The 18,067-nt window shown below is 37.7% G+C and overlaps 1 protein-coding gene across 4 annotated transcripts; it reads right to left on the reverse strand.

Annotated features, from left to right (window-relative positions):
* Positions 1-275: 275 nt before the first annotated feature.
* Positions 276-18,045, reverse strand: ALG5 (ALG5 dolichyl-phosphate beta-glucosyltransferase). 4 transcript variants are annotated; one of them, XM_053935627.1, is made up of 10 exons: positions 17,914-18,045; positions 16,878-17,019; positions 15,994-16,040; positions 15,259-15,327; positions 13,935-14,027; positions 12,335-12,448; positions 10,962-11,021; positions 8,097-8,248; positions 2,748-2,833; positions 276-1,540 (listed from the first exon to the last, which is right to left on the reverse strand). In XM_053935627.1, the coding sequence occupies exons 1-10, from the start codon at positions 18,001-18,003 to the stop codon at positions 1,428-1,430; spliced, it is 966 nt and encodes a 321-aa protein (XP_053791602.1). In that variant the 5' UTR covers positions 18,004-18,045; the 3' UTR covers positions 276-1,427. The 4 variants fall into 4 exon arrangements, with proteins under 4 accessions (XP_053791602.1, XP_053791603.1, XP_053791604.1 ...); XM_053935628.1 differs by lacking the exon at positions 17,914-18,045 and adding an exon at positions 17,437-17,720; XM_053935629.1 differs by lacking the exon at positions 17,914-18,045 and adding an exon at positions 17,478-17,718.
* Positions 18,046-18,067: the final 22 nt, after the last annotated feature.

Consider the following 18,067-nt stretch of genomic DNA (forward strand, 5'->3'; position numbering starts at 1 on the left):
TTCCCATTCTCCTTCCATCCCAGTTAGCTCCTTTTTTATTCCAGTTCAGCTCTTAGCTCCACTGAAAGGGAATACATCAGGCTGCACCTAAAGAAGCAACCATTATAGGTCCCTTCCAACTCAGAATATTCTCTGATTCTGTGAATCCACACTGTAGCAAGGAGGAGGAGCTGGTATTTTATTCTAGAAATGACAATGTCTTGATTGATTCTGCAGAGGTGACAGACATGTATCTGGACAAAGTAAGAGAATAAAGCCTGTGAAGTCAAACTGAATATATTTTTTGAGAATTTATTCCAGCACTTTATAGAAAACTGAGGTAACTCTAACAGAAGCAAAACTCAAATCAGTATTACAGAAAGAGTAAGAAAAATCACCAATGAATTCACATGTGAAAGTACAACCATACACTGTTCATTCTTTAAAGCTTTTCAAATTTTACAAGTTTCAGAAAGACAGATTGGCTTAGTTTGTTGGCAATTCACAGCTACTTTGAAAGTACAAATGAAACTGTTACTGTACTGTAATGCAATGTAATATTAGTATGAAAGAGTCAAGATCCTCCCTCTGTCTCTGATCTCATTTGAAGCATGACAACATCAGACTGGCATTACTAATGCACAGGTCCCCAGTAGTGTACACTGGGTCTCACTTTTGCATGCTCTGAGCTTTCCGTACCCTTTTCACTACAGATCTCTAGATGTCCAGGACTCCTAGCCTTGAGCATGCACTACTGTGTCTGTATAAGCAAAACACGTTTATAAAAGACATTTTAAAATTAAATGTGCTTTCTCTCAGACCTTCTACGGTCTTGAAAAGATCTGCAGTTCAATCTCAGGAAAACTATTTCAGCTTCAGACAAAAACATTTGGAATGTCAAGGGACTACTGGAAGTCCTGAGAACAACTTTATGAACATTACTGTTATAACTCAGTAAAATCCATTAATGTTTCCCATAACACTGAATCTCAACATGCATCAGCATGAACCATGAATGGTAATTCCAAGTTGCAATATGTCCTAACATTTCCAGATATAAGAGAAACAAATGGCTGTGGTCATTCACAACAGAACATTGCACAATGTCGAACAGAGTGCCTCTTTTTAATATGTATAAGGAGATTCCAGATGGATGATGAGACAAAAGCAGATATATTCATTTGAATGAATTTATAAGAAATGTTAAAGCTACTATTTAATAAAATAAAAACCTGATTACCACATAAGAAAACGTTTTTGGAAATGCTTTCTTTTTTCAAAATGTAGAAATTCTCTGCTGACAATCTTATAAAACACATACATGCTGCAAAATGAAACATACAGAGGAGCAATGAAGAATTACCTCAGCTTTCACCACCACTTCACTTGATTGAAACTGTTCTTGTGTTCCATTAAGCATAATAATATATTTGGAAAATGTAAATAACCTAATTACATTTTTTTGCTTCAAGCTTCCAGGCACCAGTCATATATCGCAGTCGTATAAAAAGAAGATCCCTGCCCATCTGCAGCCAGCTCCAAAAGGGAACTAACTTAGAACCTGTGATTAATGAAGAAGAAAATCAGAATGACATTGTTAGGAAAAAAATGAGCACCAGCAAGACTAACATTTAAGCAGTCCTGAACCTCTGCATTCTCAGCACACTCAGCCCCACAACCTAGACCTCAACGTTAATAAAAATATATATATTTTGAAAGCAATTGCTTTATAGTATTACATTATACCATAGGTGGGACACTCTAGTTTGCAAGCAGCACAGTAATTCCATGTACATGACAAGATGCGCAGTGCTCTCCCTGACAAGGCTTTGTTCAAGTAAATAGGAACCTGAACATCAAGGACTAAGCAAATGATTTATCTAGCAGCTTTGGAGAAGAGGACCACCAGCTTGTCTTACAACAATAATATGAAGGTGCCAATCATCAGGCAAGGCAAGGAACCCACACTACAAAACCACGCCTTCTACCATCTCTGCTAATATTTGTGTTAGGTGCAATGAACACATGGAACTGCACTGAAAGGAAACATTTCTAGTAAAGCTGGCTCAGGATATTCTGTACTTGCACGTTTCATAATTACTACTTAAGTTCATTATAATTTCTGTTGTCTGGAAGTTGTACTGAGGAGATTAAAAAAAGATAAAAACCATGAAAAGGACAAAAAAATAGAGGAACTGCATTTGATGTAGGGGAAGTGAGCTTAAGCAAGCAGTACCTCTTAAGCTGGTTCTGCACTGAAGAAATACGCATGGAGCTATACTTCCAATAACTCAGTGGCAGAGACCTCCTTACAGGTCTGAAACAATATCACATCTTAAGAAGAGATGGTGCTCTAGAGGAACCCTTAATAGCTGACAATTTTGGAAGGCAAGATACAGTGAAATGGAATTGAATCAGTAAGTGATGATGGTCAGACTCCCTGCACAGTGGTTTACAACTGCATTAATTTATTAACACATTACAGCAAGAAGACATGCCAAAGTAGTGTTTTGTCCTAGCACTGTAATTCCTTACTTTTGTCTCCAGTGGGACTGCACAGTTTCTCTGCCATGCTACCCCTTCACCTACTCTTTCTGTACCAAGCCATGGCAGTAGGCTGGCAAGGACATGAAATTCAGAATTTGTATTTGTAAATTTGAAGGAAAGCTGTGTGCTATCAAAATCAGGTAAATAGGACAATAACCTTGGATCAGCTATTCTGGATTGATATGTCAGGAATCTTGTAAGAACATGAACTCTCTCCCTACCTTCTATTTCAGTCCAGTTGACAGCAACTTCTGCTATAGGTATTTTCAAGTGCTGGGCTATATAAAGAAGTTCCACGTCAAATGCCCTGAAGAAGAACATGAAATACCAAATATAATCAACATACTCCCAGATGAAAGACAGTGCAAATGTTAATTAAATGACTGTATAGTTATGTAGTTGATACCAATGCTCTATGGGTCAGATACACAGGGATGGGATATTAATTTTCCTGACTAAACATCTCAGCACACAGCCAAAATACAGTCAACAATAACAATACTTCTCTGAAATCTGTATTTGAAGGTATAGATCACTCTGTGTTCAGCCCACTACTTGCTTTTCCTTCTGTTACAAACACAATTTAAACATTTTTGAAGACCATGAAGACCAAGCAGTCAAATGTACAGGGTCACTCCACATCTCTAGTAGTTTTATCAAGGAGGACATCTACCTGCTGTGGCTTTATGCTGATCTGATGGGCACTCCTTTTACTTTCTCGTCAAGGAACTCAAGGTGGCAGCATAGAAGTGAGGTATTATTTATTTTACCGTGCACAACAGAATCCAAACAACAGTTTAGTGACCACTTAATGCTCAAGAACCCTCCTGAGAGACTTGTCTTTTTTGTTGGCTCAGATTTTTGCAGGTTGTATGGCAAAATGAATTGGGGCAGTGATTCTGCTCTGTCAGGTGCTTTCCTTTTCAGTTTGTCCAGAATGCACTTTAATCTTCTCAGGTCTCTGCACAGAAAATTGTCTGTGTGTTTCATTCCTGTAAATGCATTCTCAAGTAGGCCTTCTGGCTCTGAAACACTGGACTTTTTATATGCAATAAGTAGTTTGGCAGCTTTTAATGCTCGTTTAGAAATCAGCATATGAAACTGCCAGTAGCTACTATTGACAGGGTTGAACACAAATCACAATTGTGAAGATTCTAGTAATTTGCCTTTAATTCTCATTGCTAAGTCTAAGACAATTTTCTTTTGAAATTAAAGAAAATATTTTACACTGGAGGGAATGTATGCAATAAGAAAACCAGAAAATTATTAATTTATGCTTAAAGAGTTGCATAAATTCATGTCTTTAACACTAGAGAAAAGATGGAAAGGGACAAAGTGATTAAGAACAGGCAGAAGACTTTAGCAGGTTGCTTGCCAAGTTCAGATGTTATTTCCTTCTACTTCAAGCCACCTTCTCCTTTTAAGCAGTGCATTTCTGTAAAGCTATTAATAAATGCAACAGCAGCAGTCCACTGTGAAATGTGCATGTAGGTCTGACACACACAGGTAGGTTCCCACTTAAGCACAGCCCACAGCAGGCTGGCTTGCTGGTGGAATCACAGGCACACACGCACAGACCTGGACTTGCGCTCTCCGTGTACGCGACAGGAGAGCCACTGATTCCACACAGGACAGCATTAAAACAAGCAAAGGCAGCACAGACAGATGTTATCTACAGAGGCTACAGCTATTGTGTACAGGGAATTTAGAGCTGCATTGTAAATCTGATTTTGATTAGGACACATGCCTTCTCATTGTCACCAAAAAAGTTACAAGAATAAATTATTTTTTTACCTCAGTGAACTAAATCTGCTCCAAGCAGCCCTGTCATTTCACTGCTGTCTTTACGTGAGGGTTGAATATTATTTTATTAATCACACCATTCTTCTACTGAAGAGGTAGTATTTAGTTTTTTGCTGACATTTTACATTTTTAAGCCAAAAACCCAATGTATTCACCTTTGAATGTTTATTAATCATGTGTATTAAGACTAAATCTAATTTTGTAATACTTACTTAAATGACTCAAAATCTTAAGAGATGCAAAATAATTGTCTGATGAATTAGACTGCATGAGCTGCTCTAAAAGTATTACACAAACTATTAGCCTAGTGAACTAATAGTTATATGCAGTAATTCCTGTGGACAACTGATTACTAGAATGTCAGCACATACATCAAGAACATTAAATAGTTCTGTGAACTACAGGGCTCAAACTAAGAGATTAAAAGCACAGGAATTAATCATGATGAACACTAATATTGTTACATGTGGTTGCCATTTGGGTAACAGTGAACATATCCTGAAATGAAAAAAAAAAAAAAAAAAACCCAAAAAAACTATTCAAAACTGAAAGGAGAATGACTTCAGTAGAATACCACTGGGTTATCTATTTTCATCTCTTTTCCCCACCACCTCTCAGTATGCCAGAATGGTTAGTCAGGGAATACAGACTGCAGTGTGCTCAATACACTGACAGCAGTACAGCCATACTGCAGACCACCAGATCCAGATGGTACAGGAGAACCACACAGAAGCTTCCACAGCCAGGATTAAACTTGAGTGTGTTAAATGGAGCCTACCCTAGAGGAGATCAAAGCCACACCAGTGGATGAGCTGTAAGTGCAATTCATGTGATTTGCCACAAAGCCATTTGTGAGCAGTTAACCTGTGACAGAACCGCTCTCAGAAACAGCAAGATATAATTCACACCATGTACTTCATTCTGCAGCCTCTTGGGAGGGGGGCACACAGCTCAGAACACCCAAACGTGGCTCCAGCCTGAAAGAATTCAGGTTCCAATCTAAGTACCCAGAGTACTGTAACCAAAAATCTATGGTATGAATGATTTCCCCATCTATTTCTAATAGTGGCTCCATGATGTGCTAATTACCACAAACATGTATTGTAAAGTAAAGAAAAAATTCTCCATGTGGTTGTGTTTTGGTTAAATTACAATTTAAGACAATTCTGGCTAAAATTCATTTGAAAACCAAGCTGGTAGGTGTTTAATTCAATTCAGTCTTTTTAAACTGAATCCTTAAGATGCTTGAGCTTATAAAATATCTATCCTTAAAAATTATTCTGCATTTTAAAATTGCATGAGGACTCTTTCTGGTCCAATACTATGTGTTTCACAAAACAAAATCAGGCCTTCAGCTATAATGTTTTAACTGGAATTTACGAGTACATTTTGTATGATGTGCAAAATGTACAATGTACAATTTTTGTACATCCAAGATATGTTTTTCCAAGAAACTCTTACAGGCAAAGAAAACAGCGAATGGTCAAAGAGGTCTAACAATGAAACCAAATAGGATGCCAAGTAGGCTAGAATGCCAGAACTGCCCTAGCTGAACTTGGCCTTTTGAAAGTCCACACGTCAGCCAAGAGCAGGACTTTTTAAAAGACAAAACAGACAGAGTTAAACCAGAAAAATATTTTTGCGTTGACTAGATGCTCATAAACAATTTTACTTGCCATGCACAAAACCAGGAAAAAACCAATTCATTCCACTGCTTGTGTTGGTCTACAATGGCACAAAAGTGGGAAAAAAATCTCTGCAGCAACATGAATGCTTATTTTTCTGTAACTTTTATATAGCAACTCATATTTAGAGATTAGTGACAAACTGGAGAAACAAACATTTTTTTACATTGATCTTTCTCAGTTTTAAATGTGCAACAGCATGTCTTGTTCAGTGCACAAGGCAATTTTTATAGATAAAAGTAATAGCAACAATTTGGTCTCTTCATTGATCTGCTGACTTGTACAATGCTATCATAATTTGCCACTTCACAAAAATATGCCAATCAAACCAGGATTAGAACTACATTTTGAATTTCCCCTCTGTTCACCATAAAGGTAGGACTGTCATTGCTATGTCTAGTTCTTCCAAGGATAGACATTTTCTGGCAGGAAGAAAATATATCTTTTTTTTTTGTTGTCAGAAGAAATAAATTATCAAATTTAGGACAGTAAAACTCAGCCAGTGAGACCATTTAATTTTCCAGTATTTCTCCTGTGCATCAAAATTTAACACGAACAGTTAGATTTTTCAGGTCAAGACTATAGATGCAGAACTAAATCTTCTTTTATAGCCTGAAGTAATTCCAGCTGTCTCTGTTATGTTTTTATAATATCTCTTTTAATTTTCTTTTAAGTTTTAGATTAAAAAATCTGCTCCATCCATTTCTGAAAAACAGATTAGCTGTGTAATCAAATTCAGAATCTAAAACACAAAGCATATGCTCTCTGTTCACAAGGTTGCTTTCATTTCAAACTAATGTCAAAACTTTGCTATTTAGAAAGTAAATTTCAAGAATGTTTCGTTTATACTCATATATATACAGCCAAAGGGTAGTTAAACAAAAAAGACAATGAGAACACTCACCAAAAAAAGCCAGTTTAGGATGTAAGTATTGAATACATAAACAGTTTGTAGAATCTATTAATTTTCAAATGCCTTCTAAAATGTAGGGTTAGATTAAAACAATATTCTAGGAAATATCTTGGTCTCTCTTTAAGAAGTGTTATGTGATCCTTATTGCCATAATGATAAAATTGTATTTTCCCTTGTATGCTTCAGTTTCAAGATTTCCTAAATGTAAGCATCTATAAATCAAATTCATCACAACAAGAAGAAAAATCTGGTCTGTTTTCTAGTATTTTTAATATTAAAGAGGTGTTTCAGTCCCATAATAGTAGTCATGGCAGTATCATTCACATAAGGTAACTGTTGTAGCTAAATTACAGCTAAAGGAGCTCTAAAGTAATTTAAAGATCACACAATTTTCAGTCGTCTTAAATTAAAGATATCTGTCAATGTTCCTCACATAAAATACACTAGCAAGAAAGTAAGTAAAGAATAAGCATTTGTTTTCACTTTAGAGTCCTCAGCAATTACAAACACCTTATCAGATACTGATTTTTCATAAAACATTTTGGTTAAGCATTACTGAATAGTAATGTATAAAAAGTAACACTGATAGGAGTTTTGAGTATGATTAATAACTCTTAACTTTCCTTATCATAACAACAGCTTCTCTCCATTTCTTACTCTGCTTGCATGGCTTGTATCTGTAAAAGGAGAGAAGACTCAGAAACTGGGAGTGAATTACAGCACCATGAAAAACTGTTTGTTTGAAATTTCTTCTGGAGGTGAAGAAAGAAGAGTTATTGGGATTTTCAGTTGTTTGAGGACTTTTTCCTCTTTTTTGCCCTCTCCTCTTTCTTAATCAATTATCATTTCTTATGACAAGGCAAAACCAAAATATCCTACCTAGGATTACATACATCTTTTGAGAAAAGAGAATAAAATTAAATATGCAACTACTTTCCTACAATGTATCTTAATAAGAACATAGAATTTCTAGCAGTTACCAGGATACTTTAATGTAACAAGAAATCAAAGCTGCCATGCAGGCAATACTGTAATTGACTAAACTGAGCAGCTGGGATGTATACAAAGACATCACATATTTCATCATAGCTGCAGCACTAAAATTACTTTTCCAAATCCATGTTCAATTATTAAAAAAAACAACACCAACAAAAAAAGGAACAATTTACCAGCGTTCTATGTGAAGGTTTGAGAAAGTCTGCAAGGCAGCTTCTCTGGTTAGAAGTTTAAATCCACACTGTGTGTCCCGGATCTCTTTGACACAGAGAAACCACACCAGGAAGTGGAACCCATACATGAGGAGAGTTCGAAAGTAAGAGCGCTGTGGACAAAAGGCAAGAAGTTAAGTGGTTTTATTTGAGTGATGAGTGAAGTGCTTGAAGAGAGCTGTCTTACAGGACAGCAACCCTATTTCGTGATAGCTTTCAAAGTTCATAAACTGGCTGTATTTTTGCACTGGAATGAAAACAGAACTTACCAATTGTTACAGTACAAACAAAATTTTCGCTGAAAGGGAAATATTTTGATCTATGGAAAGACTTGCCAGTCATGTGTATAGTTTAGGATAGGAGAAATCCAAGTTCCTTTTTCTCCTCTCCCCAGTTCAGAGCAGTTTTTCACTCTGGATTACGCCTTATTAAATAAAGCAAGAACCTGCACCTGGATTTCAAATAATTAGTGGAACAGCCATAGTATCTTCTGCATGACTCTTTGGAAGTATATAATGGACCAAGTGAAAACCAGGTCTAAAGTAAAGGCTGCTGTGTAAGATATTTCATTTTGTATTTCCAGCAATGTTACAGTCATCTCTTTTGTTCTTTTGCTTTCATGGATATATTTTAGATTCCTGATAAATGTACCCAACCTACTCTTTGGTTACACTTGTGTTCCTGACACGATAATCATACAGAACTCCAGAGGCTGAGTCTAGATTTGCAGAGGTCCCTCTTAGTCTTTTATTCCAGACAGTTCCTAAACATCTAGAATTGTGATCTAAAAATTGCTTCTGAACTCACTGATGTTCTCAAGCTAAATTTAAGTGATTGTATCTGACTGCAAGCCATGTATCATATAAAATCTTTAGAAGCCAATGATTCAAATGTTAAGTATCTCTGGGTGATAAGAGATGCCTTTAAAGCCAACAATTTAGAATCTCACTTGAAAAACAGAGAAGATGCTTGGCTTATTATGTAATAGCCTTTGGCTTAAGGAAAACCAAATTCATAGCTTGTGTCTTTTGAAAAGTGCTCCTGCCCAGGTTAATGGTGGATCTGGTGTGGCCTCTTTGGCTCTTTTTGTTCTGTGACCAAGAACACCAGGCTCCCACCAGGGCCAGAAGGGAAGAGCTAGGAGGCTGCATGATTGTCAGACAGTGAAACTGTGCACTTACTTCACAAAGAGGAGTTCTTGGGTTATACTTATCACTCCTAAGACTACTTATGCAAGTCATAGTATAGATTCATTAAAGGACATTAACATTTCTGGAGGCAGACCAGAATTCTTTATGTATTGAGATTGAACATAAGGGTGAAATTCTGGTCTTAATAACTTCAATACAGCTGCTTATCACAGCTTCATTCTACTGTTTTAGATGCCAATAAGTCCAGAGAGAAATCCCAACATCTAAAAGATTGCTCTGCAACTTTTTTATACCTATTGCACTACACAGCAGTCTTGTCCCACTATAGTAAAGGTAGTCTTTCTATTCCAGTCTAGGGACAACTGGGTGATGAAATGAAATGGGCTACACATTTCAAGCAAATCAGTACTACCCAACCAGTTTGTGATTCCTCTATTAAAAATTCAGAAATATGGGGAGAAGCAGGAAGCAAAGGATGGACATGTCCCAAAAAATAATACTTTTGTATTAAAAGATGAAAGTCCTGTTCCAGTACTTCTCCTTAATCTAGCAAGACCTTCAAGAAATATGAATGCACTGAGAAAAGTCTGTCTACATCCAGTACTTGACCACGCAATGAAACACTTTTTCTGGGCTCCACCTTATCAGCTACATAATCTCCCTGTAGTAATTCCTAGTTTCTGATAATAATGACATTTTTTTTTCTTGTTGAGTTCTTTTTTTTGTTTTGGTTTCTTTTTCTTTTTGAGGATGAGGATGCTTTGAGGATGCTAATATACACACAGCAATATTTGCAAGAACTCAGGAAGAGTGAACCACTCCAATACTATCTCATAAACCAGAATAAAAAAGTACAGATCACCAGAGGCTGAACATTACCAGTGTAACTTCTATTGAACTTCTGTAACTATTTTAGTAGTTGTGTATGTATTTTAGAATAATTTCAAGTACTAAACATCAGTATGAACAAAGAGAACTCTTTGAGAACATTTACTATGATGAGCACATCCAATGACACTAAAAAATGAGCCCAGCAATGTGTCTGTTGCAATACAAGTTCCATGCCTGTGCTTTGTCAATTACTGTCTGCCAAGACATCAGAAAATCAGATGCAAGATAAAGCCATGTGCCTGTGCATCACTGTTTATTACACGAGTCACACATAGAACAGTACTGTCTGTGTGTTCAAAACTCAAAAATTTTACTATGAGTAATACAGAAGACTTAAACCACTTTCCCATGAATAGAGGTACTCTTCAAACAGCTGGCTGCTAATTATCCCTAACTCATTTTAAACAGGTTTCAAGATCTGCAGGCCAAGTTCTTGCACTGGAAGGAAATCAATAGTAATGAACTCATCAGCTGCTTTCCCTTCCAGCCCTAGTACTCGTTACTGGCAATCAATTCTGTCAGGGTTTAGAAGCTCTGCTTGTGAGATATTCTCAACTATAAAAATGAAATCCATAAATTGGAACACTAACTGAAATGAGTTCAAAGTGCCTAAAATCTAGAACACATCCTTTGTATATGATGGAGGACATGAATGACAAGCTTTTCCTTATTTTTAGCTTCCATTCTTTTAAAAATATTGATTATCTAATTGCAAAACCTGTAGAGCAGAAACAAATAATGGAAATATTTGGTTATAAGTACACAACAGGAAATGGAAACAAACCTTTGCTACTGAGTCCTTCTCCAGATGAGCTCTAGAACCACAGGAAATAGCCATCCCTTCCTGTACAGGAATATAAATTAAAGAGTTATTTCTTAAATTAATATTATTTGAATTGGTGGAATCTTGTGTTGAGAATTATAAAATAAAAAAAAAAAAAACTTCAAAGCAGCAGACTTTCTTTTTCCTGTAGCTGCATTTCTTCTACTGCTAGGTTTTGAGCCTAAATCAGTCTTCTACAATTAAGAGACAATCTAAAGTTTATTACAATTTGTATAAGGTGCATGCAAATTGCCTCAATTTATTCAGGTCCTTTTTAGCTTTACATTGTTTACTTTATGCACATGGCAAATGTTAGCAGTACAGATAAGTATGCAGCATTCCTAGGAACTAAATGTTACAACGTACATCTTCCTTAAATATTGCTCGATGGAAGCAATACCAGAATAAAGTACTTGTTGCACTGATGTATCTTCAAACGAATAAAATGCCATGATATCAGCCAAAAATATAATCTCAAATTAAATCAACATGATCAAAACAAAAGGTTTAACATTATTCTCACACTACTTCCCACAGAAAATCTCTCAAATCTACTCTATTTGAGGCCAATGTTGGAGAACCAGCAGCTGCTGCAGCCCTGGTAGGGAAGAGTGTCAGGGTCACACGCTGCCCTCTAGGTCCTGCACTTGTGGCTCTGGCACTCACAGGCTGTGACCCCTTCCACAGGGACAGCCCCTGCAGCTCTATCTGGAAGGCTGCACACTTCTTCTGGCACTCTGGGAAACCAGCTACAAGCACCTCACCCATCTGCATTTAAGCAGAAAATAAACCTCAGTTCTTTCAAGTCAAGCTCCCAAAAGAGAATGACTGTGCAGGGAGATGTTCTTGTTCCACAGGTTCTTGAATTTTTGTTTACAATAAAAGTTCTTCCAAATACTGTCATTAAACTAAGGACCCTGAGAAAAGAAAACCTATATAAAAGAGGGCGGAATTAAGATGCACCCTTAAAGGTATATACGATGACATCAGATAAAATGAAAAAACACAACAGTTCACAAAGAAAACTAAGTAGGCATCACATGGTATTTATGCAGAACAGAACAACTTCAAACAATTTGCAGGAAGGATAAACAGCAAATAGAACATTCTGTACTGCCTTGGAGTAGGCACAATGGATGCAAAGGAGGTAAGAACTCAGTGAAAGCTCCTTCTGACAGCCCATTCTTGAGGCTTCTAACCTTACACTTAGGTCTTCAGACTTACACCTAGATCTTCAACTGGATCTCAAAAAATTTGAAGAGAACTACAAAAGTCTATCTTGTGTATTAAAGTATGCATGTGTATTGCAGTAAAGGATGAGAATTTATACTCACAGGCCATGGCCGGAGATTCTTTAGACCTTCTTCTACTTTTTCAATATCTGCAAATTTTGTAGCTCCATCTGCATCAGCCATAAGAATCGTTTTCCCTCGAGAACTAAAGACACCCTGCAATGAAAATAGTCAATAAAAAAATAAACACCATTTGAAATTGAACAGGTGAGTATTAATATTCTGCTACTAACAATAATTTACCTATTTATATGGTAATAACATCTAGAGACTTCACACTCTGAGTGTCCACAGTGACAGACAATGCATGAACATGAAAGGCTAACAATCCTCAGGAAAACCTAAATCTAAAAGGCAACAAGTGCTACAGTCAGCTCTAGAGAGGAGCACGAAGAAGCTGTGATTGGCAGCTGCCACTGCACTGGATGGCTTTCCTTTGTCATGCGTGCTACGGAAAGGAGGATGCAGTGCGAGTTTTTCCTAACAGCGTTTCATGAAAATTCAAGAGCTATTTCTCAAAATCAATTTAAGACTACTGTCTCAAGTCACAGTATCACTGCAAAACACTTGTGATGCACAGGCTTCTCAGCTTATTTTGCCACATGCTTGGTCAGAAAAATTCCATAATTTTTGAAGGGCTCCAGACAGGAAAGCAATTAGCAGTGGGTGTGACAAAAGTACTGTTGCAACCAAGCATGTGTGTATCTGGACTGTCAAAGAAGTACCTGTACACACATCTACTCTCCATGATGCATTGCAAAAGTATATCACACAGAAAATTGTTTTCCTTCTCTTAGAATAACTTCAAAATTGTATCTCTTACAACAGTTCCATATGTTCTAATACTATGTTCTCTCTATTTCTGATATTTACTCATTTTTCATAAAAAATAAATCGACATACTAAAGATAGAGCTGAAAATACAAATAAAGACATGTCACTGAAAATCCATAGATCACCCTTTTTCAGAAAAGTAAGGTGTTGTGCATCGTAGGAATACGATTCCTTCTAAATGTGTAACAGCTATTTCACATTTAGAACATGTTCATTTTATCATAATATCTATGTGAAAGCATGAATTGTGCTGTTTTGACTATCTAGTGTGGGTGATAGCAGTGGGCTTCAGTAAACATAAACTTTGCTGGATGAGTTCTGTTTATCAACCATATTAAAAACCACAGCCATGACCTGGAGATTGAAGTTTGCCAATTTGGCTCTATTTTGTCTACAAAAGCTTAACTTTAATCTGTAACAGTTTTGGGTTATTTTTTTTTTTGTTGTTGGCTTTTATAAATACAAGCCTATTTCTAACATGAACATGAGATTCTAACATGAACTAACATGATTCTAACATGAAAACTAACATGAATATGAGATTCAAGCAGTTTTTTCCACTTTGAATTCTAGTATTAAAAAAAGGTCTTTGCTGTTGATCTTTCTGGAAAGACAACACTGCTACCAAGATGTAAAATAAACTTATTTTGAAAAAAATTTTTGCTTTAATTTATAGAATCTGTACTCAGTTTTCTCCTAATCCCTTTGTTAATGCATTGAATTCAAAATGTCAGTCAGCACAGCTCTATCTTCTGCATATTTGGGCACAGGTAGTTCAAACAGAGAAGGAGATGAAAGTATTAATTACCGTCCTGACTGCTCCCCCTTTCCCTCGATTTTTTTCCAAAGATATCACTCGCACTTTGTCACTTCCATATTTCTTGCAGTACTCCTTTGCAACCTGACAGATACACAAAAAGCCAGCATAAAACAAAACCAGGAACCAAGGGAGAAGTGTACATTTGCTCACCCTTCAAAAGAAAATAAATTAATAGCACAGAGCTATAACCACTTCAGTCGGCACAAACACATTGCCAGTGTTCGCTGGAGTCTGGGAAAATAAAAAACAGTTCACAGTCAAAACAAGAAGACTGAAGAAATGAAGTAATGTTCAATAAGAACAGGATTATTTCCCTAAGCAATTTCAACCCCCATCCTCCCACCTCCAAAAAACTCAATCCTAATTTAATTTATATCATACTATTACAGACCTTTTCTATTAACACCAATAGTTCATAAAAGAAATACAATTTTCTATGACAGCCATCTATTTCTCACTTGTCTTGCTGCTGTTTGTGGTTTTGAAGAAAAATTCATATTGATCTAAAACCCCATTGACACTGCAAGGATCTGAACATTTTGGTACATGTTGTGGGGAAGATAAAGCTTGAGTTTTCTCCTAATTTTTTCTAAAGGTTGTCTTGAGTCCTTTTAAGTCCAGAGGCCTGCAGCCATCGTATGCTCAGTTGAAAGAGATGGTAGAAAGAATGCACAGCAGTCAAAATTATATACCAGTAATTCTTAAAGCAATATACATTTTAGTGTCTACCTCAAACATCTTCCAAACAGTAGGAAAAAAAACCCACAAGCTGGCTAGCCTTCCTTGCCAGTGACAGAGATCAAAGTTGAAGCAGAAGAATACAGAACTACTTTTTTTTTTTTCAGAAAATACTAATACTAGTATGTGGATTTTTAAATGAACAATCCCAAGAAGGGTGTGGGAAAGAACTGTGTCAGCTGTTCTGTCAATCACAGTATGAATGAGATATTTTAAAAGACTTCTTAGCTTCCTCAAATTCCTATTCACATCATCACTATGCACATGTAGAGTATTTCAAGTGAAATTTCTTGAAGTTAGGATTAGAATTCTTAAAACCTCAGCTGCAGGAAAATGGCTGTCACAGCTGCCAATCAAGAAAACTAGAATCTGCAGAAGAATTGTATGTGTATTCATGTGCATATGTGCCATCCATGATGCAATGACAGAGATAATTCAGATATGTGAACTTCAACTGTCAACTGCTTCAAGTACCAAAATATAAATATAAACCACTGTTATATTCCACAAATATACAAAAATCCAAACAAAATTCCATGTCTCTGATTGCTTGGGAAGACATACTTTTGCTTACCTTTGCAGTTTGATCTTTACTACCATCATTAACCACTATCACTTCATAAGTGAATGAAGGATCTTGTTTCTTGAAAATAAAAGCAGAAATAATGCATTTCATCCAATTTCTTAAGTAGGCAGTAGGTTTTTCAAAATCATTATTCTTTTCTCCATACCAGAAATTCACAGTTGCCAACAGATACTAATGTGATGCAGTAATTTGTTAAGATGGCATAATTATAGAATTTTGCCATATTTGATGCAGGTACCGTTACATTGGCTTGTCATGCTACCATCTAGAACTGAAAAATCAATTAGCAGTAGAAGATGGAAGCTTAGAAAAACATCCCTTTTAAGAAAACCTAAACAAAACAAAATCCACAAACTTTCACAATGATCTTCTTACCCAGGGAACAAATCCTAATGAAGAACAGATGCTTAAGAAACTTGTTGGAACAAACCAGGACTTAGATTAGAAAGTTAAATGCATGGTTAATCCTCAGCTCTGTCTTGGGCAGATTTCATGCATATTAAGATTGTTTCATCCTATAGTTGCATATTAAATTTTTACTTAATTTAAAAATCCTTTCTGGCACTTGATCTAAAAATAACTGATAAGAGACAGAAGCATTATTTCTAAGTAGCCAAGTAGTACTGTTTTAATGTACACTAACATAACAAAGTGACTAGATCACTGACTTGTTATACGTAACACACAGAAAAATAATGAATTTTGAATGCAAAAAGAAAATACCTGTCTTTTTTCTAGATAATCCAAAGCTTCATCCATCATAACTGGTACTAGAGAAAAGGTGGAGGAGGTCAGGTTAGTAGATTGTAACACCAAAAGCACCTACACAAGCAAGCTGAAATCAGCCACAAAGCAAGGTTGAGCAAACCAACTCTTTCATACAACACTACCTTCAGTAAACAAGCTTAGCAGCTGCAACTCTAAGTGCTGTCCTTTCTGAATGCAGAAAGAACACTGAAGAAAATCACACACATGATAAAAAGACAAGATAAAAACTTTTATTCTGAGGAACCAACTTTTCATTTTGAAGTATGTAATTCTCTATACAACGTTAAAGGAAAAAAAAAAACAATTCTTTATGACTGACCCTGCAAAGCACCACTGACTTTATCTATTTAAGCAAGCTATCAGCTTGTGTACTGCCACATCAGCTTTAGAGCTTGATTATTTCTATCACATCTAAAAGCCTTCACTCAGTATCTATGGCCAAGTCGAACACAAACCAGTGAGATCATCCCTTTTTCTGCTTGTCTGAAGCTGCTATTGTTGTTTAAAGAGTGGGAAGCTCTCAAATAAATTTAAAAAGTATTTTACTACTTCTTGCCTTGCAGCATGTACAGGGGCAATGAACAGCCATTCTTCTGGGGTTCATTAAAATTAAGAGGATTCTTAAAAGTACCCCATGCTATTTTTAGCAGTAGAAATCAAGTCACACTATGCCTTAATTTTGAAATTCAATGTACTTGGACTGCTTTCTGGAAACTGTGTCCAAAATCTGATATATAATCTGGCCCGCCAGAATCTACTGCTAACCCAACTGACCTCTGCATTATTACAGTAACAACAGATAGATTTTCTTCTTTTCCTCAAAACTAGAAAAATCTTACACCGGTTCTCCTCATTGTATGAAGGCACAACGACAGAGAGTTCTCTTGTAGCAGGATCATGTATATTTGGTGCAGATCCTTTCCTGCACTCAGCATCTTCATGAGGCATTGTTTTGGCAGTTACATGAGCGATTACACAAATCTGTGATGAAGAAGAAATGAAAAAAGTTGTCAAGCATTGTTAGAAGTTTATCAAGCTGTTAAATGTGCTACCAGGGGCAACCAAGTATATTTCAGTAATGAGGTGGGTCACTGTTCTGGAATTTCACACAGGACCAAAACCCTCTCATGCCGTTTGGTTACTCCCACTCTGACCACTGTCAGCATCATTGGCTTCATGAACAGCCAGCCATGTGTGCTTGCAACACTAAGGCTCTGATTGCTTTATGCATGGCTAAAAAAAGTGGTAGAACTTGGGTTCTGTAGCACTTTTACTTGGTGATACCACACACAGAATAACTTAGGTTGAAAAAGACCCCTGAGATCACCGATGCCCCAACACCACCGTATCAATTAGACCAATGCCAGTGACACGTCCAGTCTTTCCTTAAACACCTACAGGGACGGTGCCTCCGCCACCTCCCTGGGCAGGATGCATACGTGGCACTGTGGACAGGCAGCAGAATTTCGCGTTCCAGGGGTTCGACCTTCTTAATCTCGCAGGGCACTTCGGATACGCAGAAACACAGCTACTTCCCAAATGGTTAACGCGAAGGCGTTACCAGGACATTTCCCAACAGGTACTGTAAGGCTCAAATGCTCCGTCTTGCTCCCCTTTGCCAGGCACGGTACCCCACACCTTGCCGAAACACATTCCCCGCACAGCCCCCCCGCACAAGCGCAGCCCTGGCGGCTTCAGCCGCCCAGCCCGGGCCGGCCCTACCGCCTGCGGGGCGCGGCAGGACCGCAGGACCCCCGGGCAGGGCCGGGACCCCGGGCAGCGCCCCTGCACCGCACCGGGGGGCGGGCACAGGGCGGGCCTCGCGCACCGCCCCCGCCACGGAGCACCCCCGGGCCCGCCGTGCGCGGCTCTCACCAGGACGAGGAGGAAGGCGGCGAGGACCGCCAGCACCAGCGCGGCTGCGGGCAGGGACAGGGGCAGGGACGGCAGCGGCGGCAGCGCCATCGCCCGCGGCAGCCGCGGGGCCCCAGCGCGCCGCCACAGGCACGCGGAAGCGGCCGCGCCGCGC

This window comes from Vidua chalybeata, chromosome 2, assembly GCF_026979565.1.
Source record: "Vidua chalybeata isolate OUT-0048 chromosome 2, bVidCha1 merged haplotype, whole genome shotgun sequence".
Taxonomy (NCBI): domain Eukaryota; kingdom Metazoa; phylum Chordata; class Aves; order Passeriformes; family Viduidae; genus Vidua; species Vidua chalybeata.